A 20,809-nucleotide genomic window follows, 5' to 3' on the forward strand; every position below is an offset into this window, starting at 1 on the left:
TATCATTTTTCTGATAATTGTGCCTGTTTATAGTTTAAACAAGAATGACTCAGAGTATCAACAAATGTGGCGCTCAGCTATGATTACTGCTAAAAGTAAAAAATACAGAGCACAAGGATTCATCTTTCCTTAATCCCAGTTCATGGGATTCAGCATACTGAACTGCAGGAGTTACTACACCGTACCCAAAGAGCTGGACAAACATGCAGAATCTGTTATGAAAATTGCATCTTTCCACAGATGAGAAAAGATTTCCACCTACTTTTCCCCCTCCCTTTTCCTATGGAGCAACACGTCTCTTAGATGTTGGTAAAGAGTAGAGTAACAAGGCCCATGTGTCGTCTTCAGCAACCTGGGTGGGTGACACAGGGTATGCTCAACAACTTTGTTGGTAATACTGAACTGGGGGGTGACTGACAAATGGCCGAGCTTCACTCCAATGGGAGCTCGATAAACGTGAGGATCAGATGGACATAAATCTGGTAGGTGTCTGCACCCATGAGAGAGTACCCCCATGTGTCACTGTGGTTTGGCAGTCTGCTGCTCAGAGGTGCACAGGGGGGTACAGCCTGAAGATGCCCTGGGTGGCCAAATACAATCCAGCCTCTTCTGATGTAGTAGTTGTACATTTCCTTGAAAATAAATAGTATGTGCTTTAAGTTAGAATTGTTTAATTATGTTAAATTTTATAACATTGGTCAGTAGAAAGCCTTCCCCTTCCAGCTGCAGGGTTTTCCCGCAGGGTTAAAGTGTGGATACACCAGAAGTAACCTCCAGGACCATGGTGCATTTTTCTGTTAGCCCATTCCATTACACAGGTTGAGTCCATGTCATTTTCTAAAGGCTGCGTGTATCTGTCTGATTTTTTTTCTTGTATATTTTTTTTGAATGATCTTGTTTGTAACGTGAAGAACATCAGCTCAAACAAGGCGCGGGGTGTTCTGCTCTTGCTATTTTCACTCCCTATAAGTTGTGTACCTTCTTTCATTGCATTTTTTCTACTCCGATTATACTGTGTTGCTAAAAACAAAAAAACCAAAAAAAACCCACCAAAAAAAAAAACCAACAAAAAACTAAACCAAACCAAAACAGAAAAAACTCCAACCTTTTCTGTCATTAAAAGAAGTACATGGGCTGTCAGTAGAATGAAGAGAAAGGATGATGCCCAAAATTATATTAAATGTTCCATTTGAATAAAAGGGAATAGTAACAAGACATCTTCTCTTCATCATACTCATCTGTAGGGGTCTTTGATAGCAGCGGTGGGGTTGAAACTGTGCAGGATGAGGTGTAGGGGTGTTGACTTTCACACAATCTCAGTCTGAAGGCAGCTGAGGAAAGGGCAGTTTTCTCCCGTCTTTGCTAGAACAGCCTGACTTCTTACATTTATACCAACTGCTTGTCGCTTCTGATGTCAAAACCACTGTCAAATGCCAGACCTGTAGACGTACTCTTCATGCTTTCGAAAGGGAAGAGTCCTTGTGTAACCTGCTTATTGCTGGAGTTGCTTTTGGAATAACTCTTCTGCAGCTGCTGGTAACTGGCTGCAGACTGTGTCCAGCTCCAGCTCTTGGGGCTGGCTGAAGTGTGGAAATCAAAAGCCATTGCCACCTGCTAGAAGGCAAGATGAAGCAGTCAGTCTCACTTCAGAGACTAGAGTAAGGGGTTTGTCTAAGAAAAAAACAAAAACCAAAAAACAAATTATGTTCTTGAAAACAAGTTCTCAGTAAATGCCAGAATGCCAGAGACTGGGGGGTATAAACTAATGTTTTCTTATTCCCATGATCTGTGTGGACTGAAATTCACTGGATGTCAGGCAAGAAATTGCTCCTACCGCTCTCTACAGCTACCTGAGAGGAGGCTTTAGGCAGGTGGGATCGGTCTCTTCTCCCAAGTAACAAGCGATAGGACAAGAGGAGATGGTTTCCAATTGTGCCAGGGGAGGTTTAGATTGGATATTAGGAAAAATTTCTTCATGGAAAGGGTGGTCAAGACTTGGAACAGGCTGCCCAGGGAGGTGGTTGAGTTACCATCGCTGGAGGTGTTTGAGGTGTGTAGACGTGGCACTTAAGGACGTGGGTTAGTGGTGGACTTGGCAGTGCTGAGTTTATGGCTGGACTTGACCTTAAAGGTGTTTTCCAACCTAGATGATTCTCTGATTCTCTAAAGCTTTAAAACATGATGCAGAGCTTTTATCTTCTCAAGTCACACATAATCACCTGGTCTTATATTAGATTTGAAAACAAATACTAGTAGTAAGAAGAAAATTGATTGTCTTTTAATCTGCAGATGAAAGTTCTGTTTTAGACAGCTTGTGATGATTTTGTCACACTGTTTAACCCTTGTGTGGTGATCCTAAATCATTCCCTATTCAAGTGCTTTAATGGACTCCATAATGTAATTATCTTCCCTGGATGTACTAACTGCATAAAATGAATCCCTGTGCTGACTTGTGAAATCAAATTCTATATTTTTCCTGTGTGCGTGAGAATTAGAAAATCGGGTGTCAGCATTAGCAGCACATGAGATTCTATATGGAAAGTTGTAAGTGAAAACCTGTATTTACCTTTTCTATTTAATTGCCTTCAAAAAAGTATTGAGATGTTCTGTTTAGAATACATTTACAGCACTATATCTAACTTCAGGATATTCTTTGGTATTTTTATAGTTGCGTACTTTTGCTGTAGAAAAGATGAAAAAATAGGACATTTTCATGCATATTTAATAGCAAAACTTCCCTGCCGCAGAAAAAAAAAACGGCCAGGTGAACTATGATCTAATTTTCTTCTAGAATCAAAACAAAATTATAGCTCCCGAAGCATTATTCTTGGCTCCCAGCAGTTTCAAGGCATGCAAACATTACTGTTTCGACTCCGTCCTGCAGTTTAACTGGAAGGATTATGTCACAACATAGTATTTTTATTTTCCAGCTTTTTGTCTGTTTGTCCATCAAGACAGTTTTGTAGAAGAAGTATTGGTGATTGTTGACTTTGGAGGTAGTGGAAGAAAAAATAATTATTAAAAAAAAAAAAAAAAAAAAAGCAGACAGTACCATTGAAGTCACTGTGCTTCTGTCATAGGAGAATGAATACTCCTTTCAACAAATCTATAATTCGCAGAAGCTGCAAAAAGAAAATAGCCGTAAGGTGACTGTTAACATACTTCAGTTCATCCTGCCAAGAAAGTTAACTTCATAAAGTCATTAAACCAGTGATTACATTTTAAAATATTATTCCCCAGCCATTTTTTCTTAGAGTTTAAAATATAGTTACTGTATATACTACCTTCTTTGTAACGTGAAAAATTGTAAAATACACTTATTTTTCATAAACTCCTAATTATTAACAGAGCTATTTGCGCTCTATAGTTAAAGCCATTTCAACACTTCCGTTATTTAAACTTCGCTTTTAGGGGTTCATAATTTGGCTGTAATAGAAAAGATATTCAGACTCCGAGGACTCAAATATTGTCTGCTGGTATTAGGAAATTTAGCCTGGTTTTCTTTCAAAAGCTATGTAATTTGGATTGTTTTCTGTTTCTCAAGATTATCCCAAACAAAATATTTTGTAATGTGGACTGAATAATTTTAATCATTAAAAAAACTAGGAAAAGATAGTGAGGATGTTGGAACTGTTGCTGCCCCAGATTCTGTGAGTGGCACCGAATATCGCTGAGGCTTGGAGAAGGGAATGGTGGGAAATCCTTGCCCTATCCTCACTTTTGCTATATAGTAACCTCATATATGAAAAGTTACTGTAGCTTTTATATCATGCCTATCATGGGCTGCTCACAGAGTAAAACCCCCTCCATGCCCCCACTGCAGTGAAACGTGCAAGACCTCCTGACTTTGAGGTTGTATAGCTGAAAATTGCTTTTCCGACATGATAAATGCTCGGGTGTTCAGAGATGGATCGTTTCTTTGGTACAGCTTCCTGAAATCCTCCTCCATCATGTAACATGCCCACGGTAATGACTCAACAAGGCCTTCAGCTCCGGAAATTAAGGAATTGGGGCTTGTTGCATATTAATGGCAACTCTAGGACAGTCCAATAAGACAGCTTGTTATAATACTAATTATAGCAAAGCACTCACGTTGAGGTTTTAAGGAGTCAATTACGTGTGTGTTAAAACTATAAATACATCTTCCCCCCAAACTTGGTTGTGTGGTATGTGATTTTTTTTTTAATTGCTTGGATACATATTTACCGGAGCATATCCTGGTTTCCCAGGTAAATATGTGTACCAGTGCAGAGCTCATTATGGCCTGTTTGGATAAATAATTCATATTTTATAACTGTACAGGAAGTAATTATTTTTGTATTTCGCTTTCTTGAAGCCAAAGAAATTAAATGCTGTGTGTTCATTCCTTAAAATAAAATAGATGCAAAAGTTGAGGCAATAAGAGAATAAAGTTTTCATTGTTACAGTTGAAACTGAGAATATTGTTCCAGATTTTGATCTTGCGTTTAGCCCAGAATAACTCGGTGAAAGTAAACAGCGTTTATTCAGGATTGACTTAGATGCAAATGGGATGTGAATTTGGCCTCCTCTCCTTACTCTCCCTTACTTCACTGGGAGGTTCCTGGAAGCAACTTGCACACCACCTTTGCTTTAAATCATGTTGTCACGTGTTTATCATTTGGGAAAATAAGGTATTTCGGCAACACGCAGAAATTAACATTTCTGAATTTTATGGTAAGAAAATTAATGACTTACAGAATCATAGAGTGGCTTAATGGTTTGGGTTGGAAGTGACCTTAAAGATGATAGTTACGGTCCTATACGTGTTAGAGAACTAGAGCATACTTTCACGTCGGATATCTCTGCCGGTGTTTTATATGATATTTGGAAAAGCTGTGTTGTGTTATCACCATGCTAAGGTCAGGTTTTGTAACACTTTTAAGCTTAGCGGGGCCAAAGTCAGCCTTGGCATCCATCCATTAACTGCAATAGATTTACGCTAGAGATGAATATTGGCTCGTTCCTGGTAAATTTATTTTTATCCAGCTCTTTATATTTTATGTTAGAAATATAAGTAGCTTATGTGCCCTCAAACTAATCAGAATAAGAAACAGTTTTTGCTTATGCCAAAAAAATAGAACTATCGTTTTTCACATTCTTACATTTTTCAAGTAAGATTATATTACTGTGACTTCTGAATTCCTGAAATCTCTCTGGTCTGTGGGACTGCCAGGTCCAGGAGAGGGTTTCAAGGGGAAAATCTGAAACTCTTCACGCAGTATGTTTTGTGTTGTGCATACAAGGCACAGTTAACGTTTTGTATGCATGTGATTAGTGTGGAAAAAAATTAATGCAGTCCAGTATTATGATTTATGGACTGAATCTTTTGCCCACTGAACACTTGCCAAAATGAAAATCTTTCTCCCCCCGCCCCTCCTCCTTTGGATATTAGAAACAGCTACTGTTTTTGTTGATCTTTTTAACTTCTGAATAGGCCTATTTCAAGTCATAGCAGCATGGGAGCACAGATTAATAATATACTTATTCAGCCAGTGATACTGAGTGAAACCATTGCTAGTGTGAGTATGATGGATAGGATTTCTTTAAATTATTTTCAGGTGCATTAATGCATTTCTGAAAGAATAATATAGAGACATTTGAAAATAAATTAAATTGCTGTTTATTGATTGTGTTACAGGTGTGTATGAGTTTTAATACTCACTGTCAGTTCATCCATCAGATGGTTAACGAGGATAAGAGCAAAGAAACTATGATTAAATCTTGCCTTATGGACAGTGTTTCTGAATTTAGAGGATAAAGGTGTATTCCATGCTGGGAAGTATCCTTTCTATCCAACCTCCTCTACAGTGTCATCTTATGCCAGAACCAAAGGCTAGCGAGTTGAAAGAAGCAAATCCCATAGAATTCTCTTGTGCATTTGTGTTGGACCTTCTTAGCCCAGTAGTTCAATCGGCTTGCACAAGATTGGTTTCTAATCTTCTATTGGGTTTGATATGAACTATTTGTGTATGAAAGAGCCCGATTTCCTGAACCTGCTGAAGGTGAATCCAAAGCTGATGTGCTCAGTCCCTCACAAAGAGATTTAAGTTGAGGAGTTTAGGTCCTTTGGAGGCACTGGTGCAATGGAGGTGAGGACAGTTCCTTGCTTCACACTCCTTTGGCAACCTCTTATCAGTTTTTTGTGTCATTCATTGCTTAATTCCATCTTTATCTTACTCATATCTGAATGGCCTGGTCTGGTCAATAAAGTTTTTCCTATTTATTAATAAAGTCAGTGTTTCCTATCAATTCATTTTCTTTCTCTCAAATGAAATAAGAGTATGCCTAAAAAAGTTCTTCATGTGAGTCCGGTTTGTACTAATGATAAGTCAAGTAGGGATAGAGTTTCTTTCAAAAAATACTTAGGTAAGCTGTTTAAAATTAATATTTGTTATTCTAAAAAATTGCGAGAGGGATCAGCCACCTTTCAGCAGTTGCAGATAAAGTGCTATGGCAAGAATTTGGCATTTTTACATTGCCTGAGAGAATTATACGTTCATTTTCCGATATAATGTGGTGCAGGAAAAGAAAAAAGGGGATGTAGTGCTTTTTAAAAGCAATCATTTTGAATATGAACAAAAAAGCTTTTGCTTGAGATTTGTCAAGTCTTTCAGGCTTTTTGTAAAATTGTTATTTGCTTGGCTAACAAGAGCCGAGTGAGTGACACCTTTGAGAGTCCCAGCTTGTGTTTTAATGCATAGCTTGTATTTTGCTGTGCACGACCATTCAAAATATTATCTGAACTTATTTAAAACAAACCCTGGTGAATAAATTTTTAACGCAGAAACAGCCATCCTAATTTATTCATTTATTTTAGTTGCAGCAAGCGGCTGAAGTTTCTCAGCTGAGAGGAGCTCGAGTCATCTCTGCTGAAGATCTCCTGTTCTTAATGCGCAAAGATAAGGTAAAGTAATACATCAGAAATTTCTTACTTTACGTAGTAAGCTGCTTATCGTGTTTTAAAGAGCTTCCTTTAACATATGTGAAAGGAGTCCATCATCAGGAATAGCTTTATTTAAAAGTATAGTTGTCTGCAACTGTACTGTATTGCTCCCAGTACAATACTTGTGTAGCATTTTAATTAATTCTCATTATTTCCCTGTAACTTAATTATCAATAGATTTTTTTCAACCAAGCTTTAGGGTGGGTGTAATGTACCTTAGAGCTCAAAACAATTTCTTAATAAAGGTATTAATATTGTTCCTTATCCTTTCTATCCCTTTCATTAAAAATCAATCATTCTAATGTCCCCCTGGTTATGCAGGATGGAGATGTAACATTTGACAATGTGGCCATTAACGTTTCACCATCTAGGCTGTCAATAAATACTGTCTTGATTTTCCTTTATAATATTTTTCCTACGCTTTATCTCACTAAAATCTCCAAATGTAGCGATGGTCTTGCTTTCTCTGGATAGCAAGTAGAGCAAGACAGCAATTTTAGAAAAACAATTTCCCATACAAAGATTAAATTTATTTTCTTTCTTCAAATTTCAAAATTATTAAAAAATTACTGTCAATTATTTTATCAACTTTTTTTATTCTTCCTTTATCTCCTTTTCTTCCTTAGTTCCTGTCCTTTCCTTGCCCCTTTTCTCTCCCCTTTATTTTTCTTTCCTTCTTTGATAGGCAAAACCTAATCACCAAAACCATATCAAGATTAAAAATACCAAAACTTGAAAAACAATTGTAGTTGCTTTATCTGATGTGTTGCGTAAGGTTATGCAGAAAATATGCATGTCAAAGTTCATGAAAATATGCATTTGAAGGTTTGCATTTCCAAACTAAGCAAAGATTTTTAGAGTGCCCTGAAGAAGCCTGGTTTCTGAATTTCTGCTTTCTGAAAGTCAAACCCATTTCTTTCTCAAAGTTGGCAAGCAAAATACCAAGGATCTCAAATGAATAATAATTAATAGGGAATTTTCACTGACCTTGATGTACTTTCAAATTATGGTTTTTCTGCAGTCAAAAATTATGAACATTTTAAAAAATTATATTTACTGAGTAATGTATTACACAGTCATATGTTTGTGTGTAACAAAGTTAGTCTGAAAGCAAAGTAACTATATGACAGTAATTAATATAAATGCATTTATTTTCTTTTAGAAGAAGCTTAGAAGGCTGCTAAAATACATGTTTTTTCGAGATTATAAATCCAAAGTTGTCAAAGGAATAGAAGAAGACGACCTCCTTGAAGGTAGAAAAAAGAAATCACTTAAATTCGGGGAAGCTTGATATTATAAATGCACTGAACAGCTCAATACAAAGTATTAATGTCTTGCTTAATAGTTGAAGACACACAAATATTTTCTTCAGAGTAATTTGTTTTAAAATCTCTGCTTTTCTGTTTGACATACTTCTGAAGTAAGTATTGGCACATACCATCCAAATGATAAGTAAGACTACTTAATGTCAGAACTCTGTTGAAGTAAGTAACTGGCGCTGATTAAAGAAAGGACTAATTGATTTCAGCATGTGTAATTTAAATGTGGCAGCTACCGCATGCAATTTAATGGACATTTGTTAAATTCTTATCAAAGGATTTTCACATGTTTTACAAAAAAATCCCATAAACTGAAGTCACTGAATACTAATATATGACTTGGGTTTGTTTTTAGTGTGGTTTAACATTTTGTATTTTGAATCTGTAATTTAAAGAATGGGAAAAACTTTTGTTTCCCTATTCCATGAGCAAGTCACAGATTTTATAACCAATGTGTTTAAAGGAAAAGCTCTTTACATTAAAATGTATTAATTTATGCCATATAATTTGCTAGTATAAAGTGTTGATTTATATTAATCAAATAATTAACACTTCCTAGTAAAAAGTTAGGTTAAATTTTATCATAGCAAATCTAAACCTTGCCATACTTGTTTAACATCTAGCAATGTCCATACACAACTTTTTGTATTTAACTTAGCTCCTTTCTCAGAGCCTTTTTTTTTTTATCTCCCCCTTACAATGAATTCCTTGTGTTTGGTTCCTCTGAGCATCCACACTGATGTTAGGTAAACATTGTACTCCCTGCTTTGACTTGATCAATCAAGGGATAAGTTTTTGTCAACTCATTTGAGATTTAATTTGCCTGTGGCATTTCATTTTCACCACATATGAAAGTGTATTGTTTCGCACAGGCAATCTGGCAGTACAGCTTCCCACCTGACAGCTTTGGTTCTTTTAATACTTGGATCTGTGTCACTATTTAAAACAAAAAAATAATTTTCATAAGCCATTTTAGATGCTCATGAAATGCTTCCTAAATGCAGTTCATCTGGGAATTAAAGATTGCATTTTCTGGCAGGCTTTGGTAATTGAAGCCATTAATTTAGTTTTGTGAAGCTGTCTTTATAGCTGCTATTCTGTTTAGAAAAACAGAGAGATCACCATGCCAGGCATCTCTAGGGGTGTTTTATCACTGTAGAGCAGTGGCTCGTCACCTGTGGAACTGCGTCTTAATGTTTGTGTTATGGTTTGCTTTAGCCTGTAGGTAACGAAGATGCTCTGCATATTTTGAGGAAAGAACTTTTCCTCTACTTACTCCGTTCTGTGAGTCATGGCGTTGTGCAACCAAAGAAGCGTAGTTTCTTCTACAGCTCTGTCCACTGTGGATCCTTCAGTAAGAAATAATGATACATGAGCAGGAAACTAGGTTTCTCTAGATTGCAAAAACCCACTAGGTTATCCTAGAAAACATTAAAGGTGATTTTTTACTACAGTTGTACTGCAGCACAGCAGTGATATCACCTTGGTTGGGTAGCACAGCTTGTACAGGGACAGTAAGAACAAGCTTTTTCTGCATAGTGCATCTGATTCTAAAATGTCCCTCCTAGGGACATCAGTTGATGTTTGGAGAAGCCAAATAACCTGTTTGTTGTTCTTTGCTTACCTTTGTGAAGACAAATTCAACAGTAATAACACTAACAAACGGCAGAAGCTTGCTCAAGACTTTCTCAACTCCATTGACCAGACTGGAGAGCTCTTAGCCATGTTTGAAGATGATGAGATTGATGATGTCAAGCAAGAGCGGATGGAGGTAATTTTTTTCTTTTACTGGTACCCAACTCCAGCAGAGAAAACTGTGAAATATTTCATACATCACGCTGGTCTGATGCCTTTTTCATGTTGCATATTATATAATTGTTACATGGGGTCTTTTCCTTTTGCCCAGATGGTCTAAAGGAATCCTATTTCCATATTTTCCCTATTCACTCCAATATTTCCTGATATTTAAGCACACATGCTGAGAAGGAAGATTATGAAAGGGTAGTTATGGATCTTTCTGTCGGTCATGCATTTGTATTTCCTTCCTGTAAAAAGTAGATTCTATTTATAAACATTTCACACATTTTTCACAATCATTTTTTTTCTTTTTCATTATTTGTCTCATCAGAAAATTGTTTCAATAGCATTTGAAGACTCTTTTCATATAACACAAATTACAGGTTAATTAAAATATGCTGTGCAAGCATGCTTCACTATATGCCATTGCCATCCTTCTTTCAAGTCCTATTTTCTAACTGGTGTACTTATGAAAAAATATGTCTACATTACAGATGCAGTACCACGTCACTCTCAAAAAGCTGGGTAGGATCAAGAAGCAGTTTAGCTGTATTAGCATGGGAGCCTGTGGAACGGTGGTATTGATACCGGTTGGTTTTGATGCCAGTTTTACTTGGTTTTGCTGAGGTTTAGCTATACTGGCACAAGATACTTCATTGTAGCAAGTATGCCTTATAGATCTTATCAACCCTATGTCTTCTCTATCAGTAGAGCTTCTTCTTCAAGGTAATTTGCTCTGAAGTACGTATAAGATCCAAAGGCTGTACCTGTATGAGTTAATGAACTAGGCCAGGGCCAGATCTCTGGTGACATGGCCTGGGTTGGATCCCTATGGCCAAATTCTCTGTAGGTGGACAGGACTACCCTGCCTTTTTCGGTAGTCTTGTCCACAGTGAATACAGAGAACGGTCCATGGCCCCTGTTCAATGCTCAGTTGCTCAGTTCTTCCTCATGTCTTGTGTGAGCAACTAGATGTCAAAGGCAGAATTGCGCTGGGAGCATGCTCATGATTCCACACTGGTGTTTCAGCCAATTTCCATCCATTTTTAGACAGCAATATAGTGCACAGGGCTGTTGGAAATTTGTTATTTTTAGAGTGGTTTTTATACCCTTTCAGCGCTAGGAGCTGGGTGATTTTGTTTGATTTTCTTTTCTATGATGAGGTGGCTCATCTGTTGAGTAATATTTGTGTATTAATATTTGACTGCTAGAGTCTCATTTCACTGAAAGGATTTCATGGAAAATTCTAGGAAATAATAATATTTTTATGCTTCCCTGGGTGTAATTCTCATCTTTTCTTCTTAATGGAGTCCCTTTTCAGAACTGGGACTTTCCCAGTCTTGTTTCCCCTTCCTTCTCCTCTGTAATGTGGAGAAATCAAAACCTAATCAAGAATCTCTTCTCTGTAAGAATTTGGCTAGGAACAAATCCCTTTTCTCCACAGCTAAGAATTAGTGTCATAGAACAGTTGTTCCCAACCACTGTTTGTGTTTTGGAAACTGATGGTTTCTTTGCTTTGCTTTGCTTTCTTATATATTTATGCAAAATACTATGTTTTGCATAAAGGCAGACAAATACTTTGAGCTTGTACAAGCTAAAATACATAAAAGCACTTTTCTGAATGAATGGGTTATGTGCTTGACTTCACATTCTCTTCTGCCATTCCAGTATAATATTTTTTTGGTCTAAAAACCTGCAAAAGTTGCTAGAAGTATGAGGTTCCCTGTCCTAGACAAAGACAAATCTGACTTAATGTTTGTCTGTCAAGGAATGTGTTCCTGTAATCAAATAGTTACCTTTCATCTGACTACATGTTTTGTTTATTCTCACTAGACTGTAATTCATGAACTGTAGAGTGAGTGTGTGTGTGTGTGTGTATATATATATAAAGTAATTCTTATCTACTTTATTAGATTTTCTGAACTCTTGATATGTTCCCATGTTAAAAAAAAATAAAGATCTACTTATTTTAGAACAGATCCATGAATTATATACCGGTATGAAGTCATTACTATGTATTTTATTTCTTGTTAGTTTTTAAAACTAATGACAAAACATGGAAGATTGCTCAAGACTTGCTATTCAAAATCTTTAACATATTTTTGGCTTTGTTTTGTTAGGGATGTCGTTGTCACTTTCAGGTAGGTGGAAGGGAATCAAAGACAGAAGGAAATGTGATCCATTCTTAAAGGAAGAGTTGTTAATGGATGGGCTAATCTCATGTATCACATTTTCTTTGTGCAGTAGATTGTTTAATCCACACTAAGTTTTGGAGGAAATCCAGTAGACACTTTAACAGTGTTCTTTAAGGAATTAGCATGCTTGAATCATGAATTACAACCTAAAGGCAGTGTTCCTTTTAGGTATCAATTACCTCAGAAATGTGTGGTTATCTTGGTTTGGACAACTGTAAAAGATTTCAGTTCCACTTTGCCTTGGGCCAAAATCATGCTAAGTTGTCCAGAGCAGATGATAAACATGTATTTCTGATGTCATTATGGGCTAAACAGGATATGATTGTTTAGCAGTATGGTTTCAGTTATGATACAAAAAGAAAATATTGCTTATACTCGTTTCTTTTAAAACATTTTATAAAATTAGAGCTAAGACTTCACGACATCGCTTGCCATTCTGTGAGGTCTGTTCTGTATATGTACCACAGAGGAGCAGAGCAAAGCTCCAAGGCACTTTCAGACATTACTAACGAAGAGCAAACGATGCTACACTTTTGACTTGAAACCACACACTAATGCTGTCATATTAAAAAGAAAGGACGTTCTTCTAGGACTGTATATAGAACTTACTGATGTATCCTCTGGTTTTAATTTGAACCGAAGGGACTATCTCTAAAACAGTAATAATAGCAATGTGCAAAGGAAAATGAAATACTCTTGAAATACGGGGCAGAAATTAAGAACAAAATTCACATGACTTTGTCGTAATACATGGTTATGTTATTGGTATGTTGTGATTAGATGACTTACAAAAAACTTCAATAACAGCAATAAATAGTGGCAAACCTGCCAACTGTATTGGCAAAATCAAAAATTAAAAACTGGAATAGCATCTCTGTCTAACTTCGTAACAGTTAGTATTTTGCCCTCCTAAGACAGCAGTGAAACGCTGCTGCTCAGGGTAAGAGCAGTTATAGATGGAATAAACTATTCTTGCTCATAGATGTAATTGAACTGAGTGTGTGAAGGAGAGTTATCCAAACCACAGAAGTTGTCTTTGTAACAGGTGACAGTCTCTTGCGAACAACATATGTACTGGTGCTCTACCTAACACCCCTTTGTTATTGTTTTTATTTGTTATTATTCCAGGCTAGGCTCTGGAAGAACCAGAGCTGGTGGTACTCTGGAATTCCATTTCTCTTCTGTGCCTATTGTATGACAGAATCCAGGAGAAAGGAAATGTTACAAGTGGATTGCAGTTTTGCTTTCCTCTGTCTCTTAAAAATCATTTAGAGGGGGGAGTGGGGATTCCTGTGGGATATGACTGAATTGGTGTGGGAAGAAGGGGCATGTAAATTTTAAAATCTCTGCATTTTTCTGTATTTTGAAGTTTGGGTAGAGATGCAGGTTTGGGTGCTTGTGTCCTTATGTTGCTACTCTGAACCTCACAGGTGACCTGTCCGTAGTAAAACTGGCTGCAGGTTTGGCTGTGATTTTGTGAATAGTAACTCCAGTTCTGCATTTTTCTATGAAAACCACTATCAAATTCTCCATGTCGTTGTTAAAATCAAGTACAGCTATTTTAAAACTTCAAGTCCAATGTTGTTGGAAAGCTGACTTCTTTCTCAGTCTGTAAATATCAATTTTTTTTATCATTTGTTTTATTGTTCCAATACCTCCCCCACCAGGAAAAAGTCTTCCCCTCAGAAATCTGAACTGACATACAGAGGAATGCGTAGAGCATCACGCTGTGAATGCTCTGTTTCGCTTTTGTTCCCCAAGGATTAAGAGAAACACCATTTTTCTGTCACTCTGACTGCTAGTTTAGGGGTATATTTCCAACACTCAGATGTTATATGGCAATAATTCAGTTGCAGTAGCTACCATAATGCTCTCATAGTACATTGCAAGTTTGAATAAACAGCGGAGGGAAAATAACTTCCTTAGAAGATTACACTACCTTGAAAGCAGGCTGGAAGCCATCAAAATATTAAAACTAAGTTACATCCCTATGGAAAGGGATTGACAGAAGCTTGTGGTTCTTTAAGGCGTACTGTCCTATGGCTTACATTAGGTATTTAAGAATTACAGGTACATACTGTTGTTCTAGGAAGTTCATTGTGGATGTGATTTTTCCTGTGCTGCTCATTAGTATGCTTCTGTTAGTGGGATATCTGCACGAAGCTCACAGAAATGCTATGGGTCCTGTGCAAAACACGATATATTGCAATGAAGTGTAGGTGCCTTTGGAATATATCATTTTTTCATGTGAGGTTTAATTACTCCTGTTTAATTTTGTCTTTGTTCAGACACGGTTAATTTGTGTTACAAATTACAGACCCCTAAACACACCTAAGTGCACCTTGGGGTACAAGGAGCTATGCTCTGGAAGTCCACTCTAGTTCAGAAATAAAATAGACTTGGGCATGTAATAGTAAATTAGACAGTGACCAAGAAGATTCCTTCCTACTGGCATACGATCAACTTCTGAGTGGTCACACTTTGACCTGAGCAGGTCATGTTGTCCCAAACAATTCCTGGGAGCTAGCCAGGGCCAGGAGCTCTTTCCACCACACGGTCTGGATGTGGCTGTGCTCTCTGGAAGGCTCGGAGGGCAGGAGCACAGGCACAGGTTGCTCCATGCTGACTTGGGCACGTCGTTTAATTCGGACAGCTAAACTTTCATGGCATAAGTCAGAAAAAAATGTATGAGCTCTTCTGTTCAGGGAGGATACGAAGACGGGGTTGAAGTACTCCGATTAATTTTAATAATTTGGGAAAAAATGTACAAATTAAATAAGCAGGAAATTATTTAGAAAGAGCTCTAAGGCCTTTTAAGTACTACTGTGCTCGTTTGGCTGGCGAAAATTATGCCAGTGTAAGTGCTGTGTGGGGTCATTACTCTTTAGGGAGTATCTGTTCATGCAGGGTGTATCAATAACAAACTGGAATTTGATTTAAAGCCCATATGGAAAGCTTAGTGCTGTAGTACAGACAACACATACTTAATAGAAACTGCATGCCGGCAGACAAGCCGAGAAGTTTTATGTTACTAAGCATCAGTGCATTGTTGCTCGGAGCACATCTTTTTTTGCTATGTGATTTTTATGATAAATTTACTTTTTCTTCAGAAAGAATTGGTTTTAACTTTCTTATTTCAGATTCTTGTTGGCAGAATCTATGTTTTGGGACAGAATCTTTGCATGTAGTTGTGCGGTGACTTCTGTTATCTCACAAGATTGTGCCCAGATATATAATTTATTAATTTTTAGAATCACAATTTATAACCTTTTTCTATTTTAACAGCCACACCATATGAAGGAATGCATCTTGGGATAAGATTTGTCTGCAGATGAGAATGTTTAAATTCATTTGGGGTTTTTGCATGTGAGCTGAGTGTGTCATCTCCCAGTGTAATTACTGGACACCTCGGCAGTATAAATAGCAGAGTTTAGAGACCTGTTCAGCTGATGAAATGTTAGTGTCTTCTTTACAGAGAGCTACACAGTTCTGTAGGCTCCTCGGGATGTATTTGTCTTGCAGGGAATTTCTTTGTGTTGTCAGTGACCATTCTGCTTCTGTCCTGGCCATATGTGGGGAGTGGAGGCTGAAAGGCCAAGATTAAAAGCGTTAGAAATGGAAAAGGCTTGTGTTTTGGGGAGCTAGGAAAGGGATGGAGTCTGTGTGGCTACAAGTAAGCATGGCTGCACAGGTTCACTTGAGAATAGGAATGTAATCCCTGTTACATTTTTGTGCTGTCTCTAAAAAATACTCTCACAGCCCTATCATCCACTTATATTGCACTGGTCCACATGTACAACTGCAGCTTTCTGATATTACATCATTTATACCAGCAACTCAAGTTCTAGCCTTAAATTTTAAGACATTATATTTTGAAAAAAAAAGGGGATAGAAAATAAGGTTCCTTATTGTTTACCCAGCACTGTCAAATTCTGGCAAAGGGATCCCAGTGATGGGACGCGGAAGGACAAGCCATACCATTGAAAACCTTGTGATATATTATTGTATGGACTAAATTATTGCAGCCCTAAGGTAAACCGGTGTCATCCTCATCTGTGTGTGCAGGCCAAATAAGAGGAGATTGCCTTGAATTTGAAAAGGGACTTAAAATGGCTAAGTAATATACTCAAATAGGAGTGGGAAAATTCCTGCCCAAGAACACTAGATTTCTGGGACAATGATGAGAAAAAACCCAGGCTCTCCTTTTCCCACCCACATAAGCTGCTTTGAGAGCTCAGTGCATCACTGCCACAGTTTGGCCTGAATTTCACTTAATTGTACCTGCCTACAAGTTTAAACATCCCAGTAACTTAGGGCACCTTCCCTACTCAGAAACAAGGGAGAAACGATCCAGGGGAAAGTTAGTTCTTTAGATCAGAGAGAAAAATGCTTTTTCTTTTCTCTTCTCTCTGCCCGCTCCCCCCGCCCCCCCTTTTTTTCCAAAAACATTTGAGTCACATTTGAGTGTAATTCATCAGATGTTAGGAAAAGTACTTCTGGTGCCTCTGGGGTGGCTGTTTTTGGAGACTGAAGTTCTATGTATGCAGTGGGACCTTGATGGTATGAAAGAGTGTAATGATGATCTCTGACAGTCTATAAGGTCACCAGCTCCCTGTATGCTGTCTGCTTCTTTTGATATACATAGATGCAAAGATTAAAAGGAGTGTAGATGGAACATCAGTCAAGAAAAAAAGCCTTTATTCTCTAGGCAGTGGGTTTTTTCAATATTGCAAGACATACTTACCGAAGTTAGGAATGCAAATATAGAGGGAATTAATTTCACTGCATCAGCCCAGTGTTTCCAGATGACTGCAAAGATAGCACAACTAGTAGCATCTCAACTGTAAATTAGCTGTCTGGGTATCAAAGTGTTTGTAACCATTATTTGGTGTAAAAATAAGCCTTCTGGTATTAATGGTTTCTCTGGTTACACGTTGCTTGGGAGTGTTTGGGATACTGGGAAAACAGTGTTTCTCTTGGGTAATGGTTGAATAGGTTAACAGTAAACAGAAAATAAACAGAAACAGTTTTTCGTTGTTATCTGTATGTCTGTATATTGTGTCATTCTCATTGGAATGGGAAAAAGATATCAAGTGAAAAAGATTTCTTGTTACAGGCTGCAATACCAGTGGACTTTTTACTGTGGTAAAAATCTCAGATTATTAGGGTTTTCTCACACTGGGGTTGATTGCTATGGTTACGTAAAGTGTGATGTTTGTTTGGGTCTTCAGTCCTGGTAAAATATTGTTGGGTTTAGAGCATTTTAGTGAACAGTGCTCATACTGCAAGTTTGGGCAGTTTTGCTGGGAGGACAAGGTGTTATTTGCTTTCCTGTCTTTTAGTTCTTTGAATATTTTTTTTTGCCACTGTTTACTTTCTCAGAGGAAGAGGAAGAATCTGGGCTGTTGTATTTTGTATTTTTGACACGCAAATGACTGTTGTAACAACTTTTGGAAGGAAACTTTAAATATACACACACACACGCACACACACACGCACACACATATATAATTAAATGTAGACACACATATACGTAAACAGTATTTCCACAGAGGGTTTGATTAAGATCTAAATGTAAGACTAGGGAAACATTCTCCTTCTACACGTATTTTAATGCTGTGTTTATTTGTGATCCTATGTTTAACGTGTTTGTGGCTTAGATAGACTGGTCACCACGTACTGGTACTCACAACACAGTTATTGTTTATGTAAATGTTGAAGTACTGGGAACAAGGAATGATGCTGAAATCTGGCAATTTGTTGTAGGTTATTGATTGGTATTAGGTTATTATTAGAAAATTGGTAGTACGTTATTGAAATTGCTGTCGTACTTTGAAGTAACGAAACAAATCAGCACTGATAATGATTTGTATTTCTGAAGTTGCGTAGAAATGTGATAATGCAAATCTTTACAAGACAGAATGTAATTCAGATGGTTTTGGGGGGAAAAAAAATTATTTTTTTCAGTTCTTTGAACCTTTAATTAGCAAAATAACTAATCTTTTAAGCTCCATTACCTGACTATTTAAGTCCTTTCTGAATGAAGAAAAAATGGTAACAGTTTATTTCTTAGGACAAGTTAACCAGGCCTATACTGAGAAGTGTTTTAACATCTCAAGCTTTCCTGAACTAGTCACTCACATAAAACCATTTTTGAGGCTGTTTTGCACAGGATTCACAAAACTCAAAAGAAAAAGCCATAGACTGGCAACACCAGTGAAAATTACACAAAAATTTCAAACACAGAATTAGTCTAAAGTCATTCACACTTCTCACCTGTTGCAAGGAAGAGATTTTCTGACACTATTATGAAGAGCGAGACTGAAACCTCAGCACAGAGACCTCCATTTTTTGGCAGAAACCTTCACAACCACCTGCTTCTCTCACTCCCACCTACAAAGCTCTATGGTGCAGGAGCACCGTGGATCATCAACCACTGTTCGGCCAAGCTTTGATGCCTGCTTCTGAATTCCTTTTTCCTTCCATTTAAGCGTTCATATCCCAAAACCTTTTTGTGGAAGAAAATAAGGTCTTCTAACAAGTGAAGACGATAGCAGAAGGTTCCCTGTAGCATGAAATAGAAGGGGGTTTGATGGTGGTCTTCTATTTTAGCTGCTGCATGTAACAGTAACAGTAAGGTCCTGGATTTAACAGATAGGTGAGAACATTCACAAACCAATACTAACGAAAGGATTTTTTCCCCTGCTTCATCTGTAGGAGGCTGATGCACGTCTCAACATAAGGCAGTGCCAAATTAATTTATCTGAATGTTCATTTACCTACTATTGCTAAACATGACAGGTATAGTAGGGAGGCCACTTTCTTCCTCTCCTTACTCTGTATATTCACTAAGGAAATAACAATGCCTTTCTCAGTATTAGAATCCAGCAGGGAACCAAAACCTAGTGTTAATCAGGCTCATGGGTTAGCCCTGCAAATACCTTCTACAGAATTACTGAGGATCCCTTTCTTTCAAATTGGCATTTACCCTCGATAGCAGAGTGAGCAAGCCATGTGTCATCACAGCCTCTCCATCCACGGTTTGTAGCTTGTAGCGTATGGACAACACAGAGGAGCAGTGAAAGTAACTTCCAAGCTGCACTCCAGCTAAATATAGCCAAAATGAGCTAAGATCTATTGAATAGCACTACTTAAGGGGTGGGGGGGTGGGGGGGGTGTGTGTGGCGGGAATCTATTGAAAGATATTGAATACAAAGGCGTATTTGGTTAAGAAAGTGCTTGAGCCACAGGTCACCGGGTGCTGTATGACTATTCAGGGAAATAATTATTATAAGCTCATCTTGTAGTTATACTAGCCCCTAAGCCTTCACAGCTAGCTACAGTTGGAGCCTGGGCTAAATGGAGATTTGTTCTGTCCCTCCTTATGTATGTTTGATCTTTACTTTCCTCCTTTTGTTTTTACTTTGGACTTTTGTTTTTCCTTTTTCCTTCTGACCGCAGGATTAGCCAGGACGAGTGCAGTTTTTCTCCTTGGAAGTAAAGAGGTCATTTTGCTAACTTCTGGTTTATATTGCCAAAGGTATTTAGTTGAATTCAGATAAGATTTTGTGAACCTTTGTCACAGACACTTAAGCAGAAAATCAAGAATCTCAATTCAGTAGTTACTGTCTATGTATCATCCTCCTCCTCTGAGTCCATTCCAGCCTGAAGGCTAGCATGTCATGAGATTTGATTACATATTGCCCAGTTCCTAAGTACAAGTGTTGTCATTTTTCATTCCCATTTGCAAAGCTACCAGGGGCCAAGTCTTCCCACCTACGTTCACACTGGAGTTCAGATGTCATTAGGAAAGCCAGATGATCTGTTGCCTAAGGTGAAGGTCATTAAGATAATCTACTAGTGACCACATTGCTTCCTGTTGAATTCAGAAGTATATTAGAAATCCCAGCACTGTTGGTTTCACAGCTCATTCTGATAGGGCTACACTTGCAACCTCACGCTTAGACTGTCCTTAAAATGGGATCCTACGGCAGGTTTTTAGAGGAGCTATCATTTTATTACTGACAATAAGAATAAGAATACAAGTACAATGAAGAATGCAAAGTGTGCATCTTAATGTAATTTTAGTTTTATCAGCTTTCCATGCAAATTAATGTGCACAGCATTGAAGTAAGCATAGGACATCTCTTAACCAGGGTAGCTGTCTCCCTTTGCACTGCGTTTTCTTGAAGCATTTCTTTCTCTTTATGCCTGAAACTCAGACATAACTGGCTGTTGAATCTTACAAATGAAATAAAAGCAGTAATTCATAGCGTGGTAAATAAATATTGAGTCATAATCCCAGAGCAGTCAAATCTCTGGAAAGGAAGCCTGCCGTTCAGAAGGATCTTGTTGATAGACTGGAGACATGGGCTGATGGGAACCTTGGGAAGTTCAACAAAAGCAACCGTGGGATGCAGTAACCCCATGCGACAGAGCAGCTTGTGGGGCAGCCGCAGCAGGCTGCGTTAGCCAGAGGTTAGCCGGCAGCTCGAGGGAAATAATGCTGCCCCATTGTTGGGCATTTGTGAGAC

General features: G+C 37.8%; 1 protein-coding gene across 5 annotated transcripts in view; it reads left to right on the forward strand.

The window, feature by feature from the left end:
• SUPT3H (SPT3 homolog, SAGA and STAGA complex component) overlaps nucleotides 1-20,809 on the forward strand; it is a 280,606-nt gene that overhangs the window by 183,223 nt on the left and 76,574 nt on the right. For all 5 annotated transcript variants that reach the window (XM_040598289.1, XM_040598291.1, XM_040598290.1 and 2 more), the window contains 3 exons: nucleotides 6,839-6,925; nucleotides 8,127-8,217; nucleotides 9,918-10,054. In XM_040598289.1, the coding sequence (XP_040454223.1) occupies nucleotides 6,839-6,925; nucleotides 8,127-8,217; nucleotides 9,918-10,054 (315 nt within the window). The remainder of the gene's footprint in view (nucleotides 1-6,838; nucleotides 6,926-8,126; nucleotides 8,218-9,917; nucleotides 10,055-20,809) is intronic.

Source organism: Falco naumanni, chromosome 6 (genome assembly GCF_017639655.2).
Source record: "Falco naumanni isolate bFalNau1 chromosome 6, bFalNau1.pat, whole genome shotgun sequence".
NCBI classification, from domain to species: Eukaryota; Metazoa; Chordata; class Aves; order Falconiformes; family Falconidae; genus Falco; species Falco naumanni.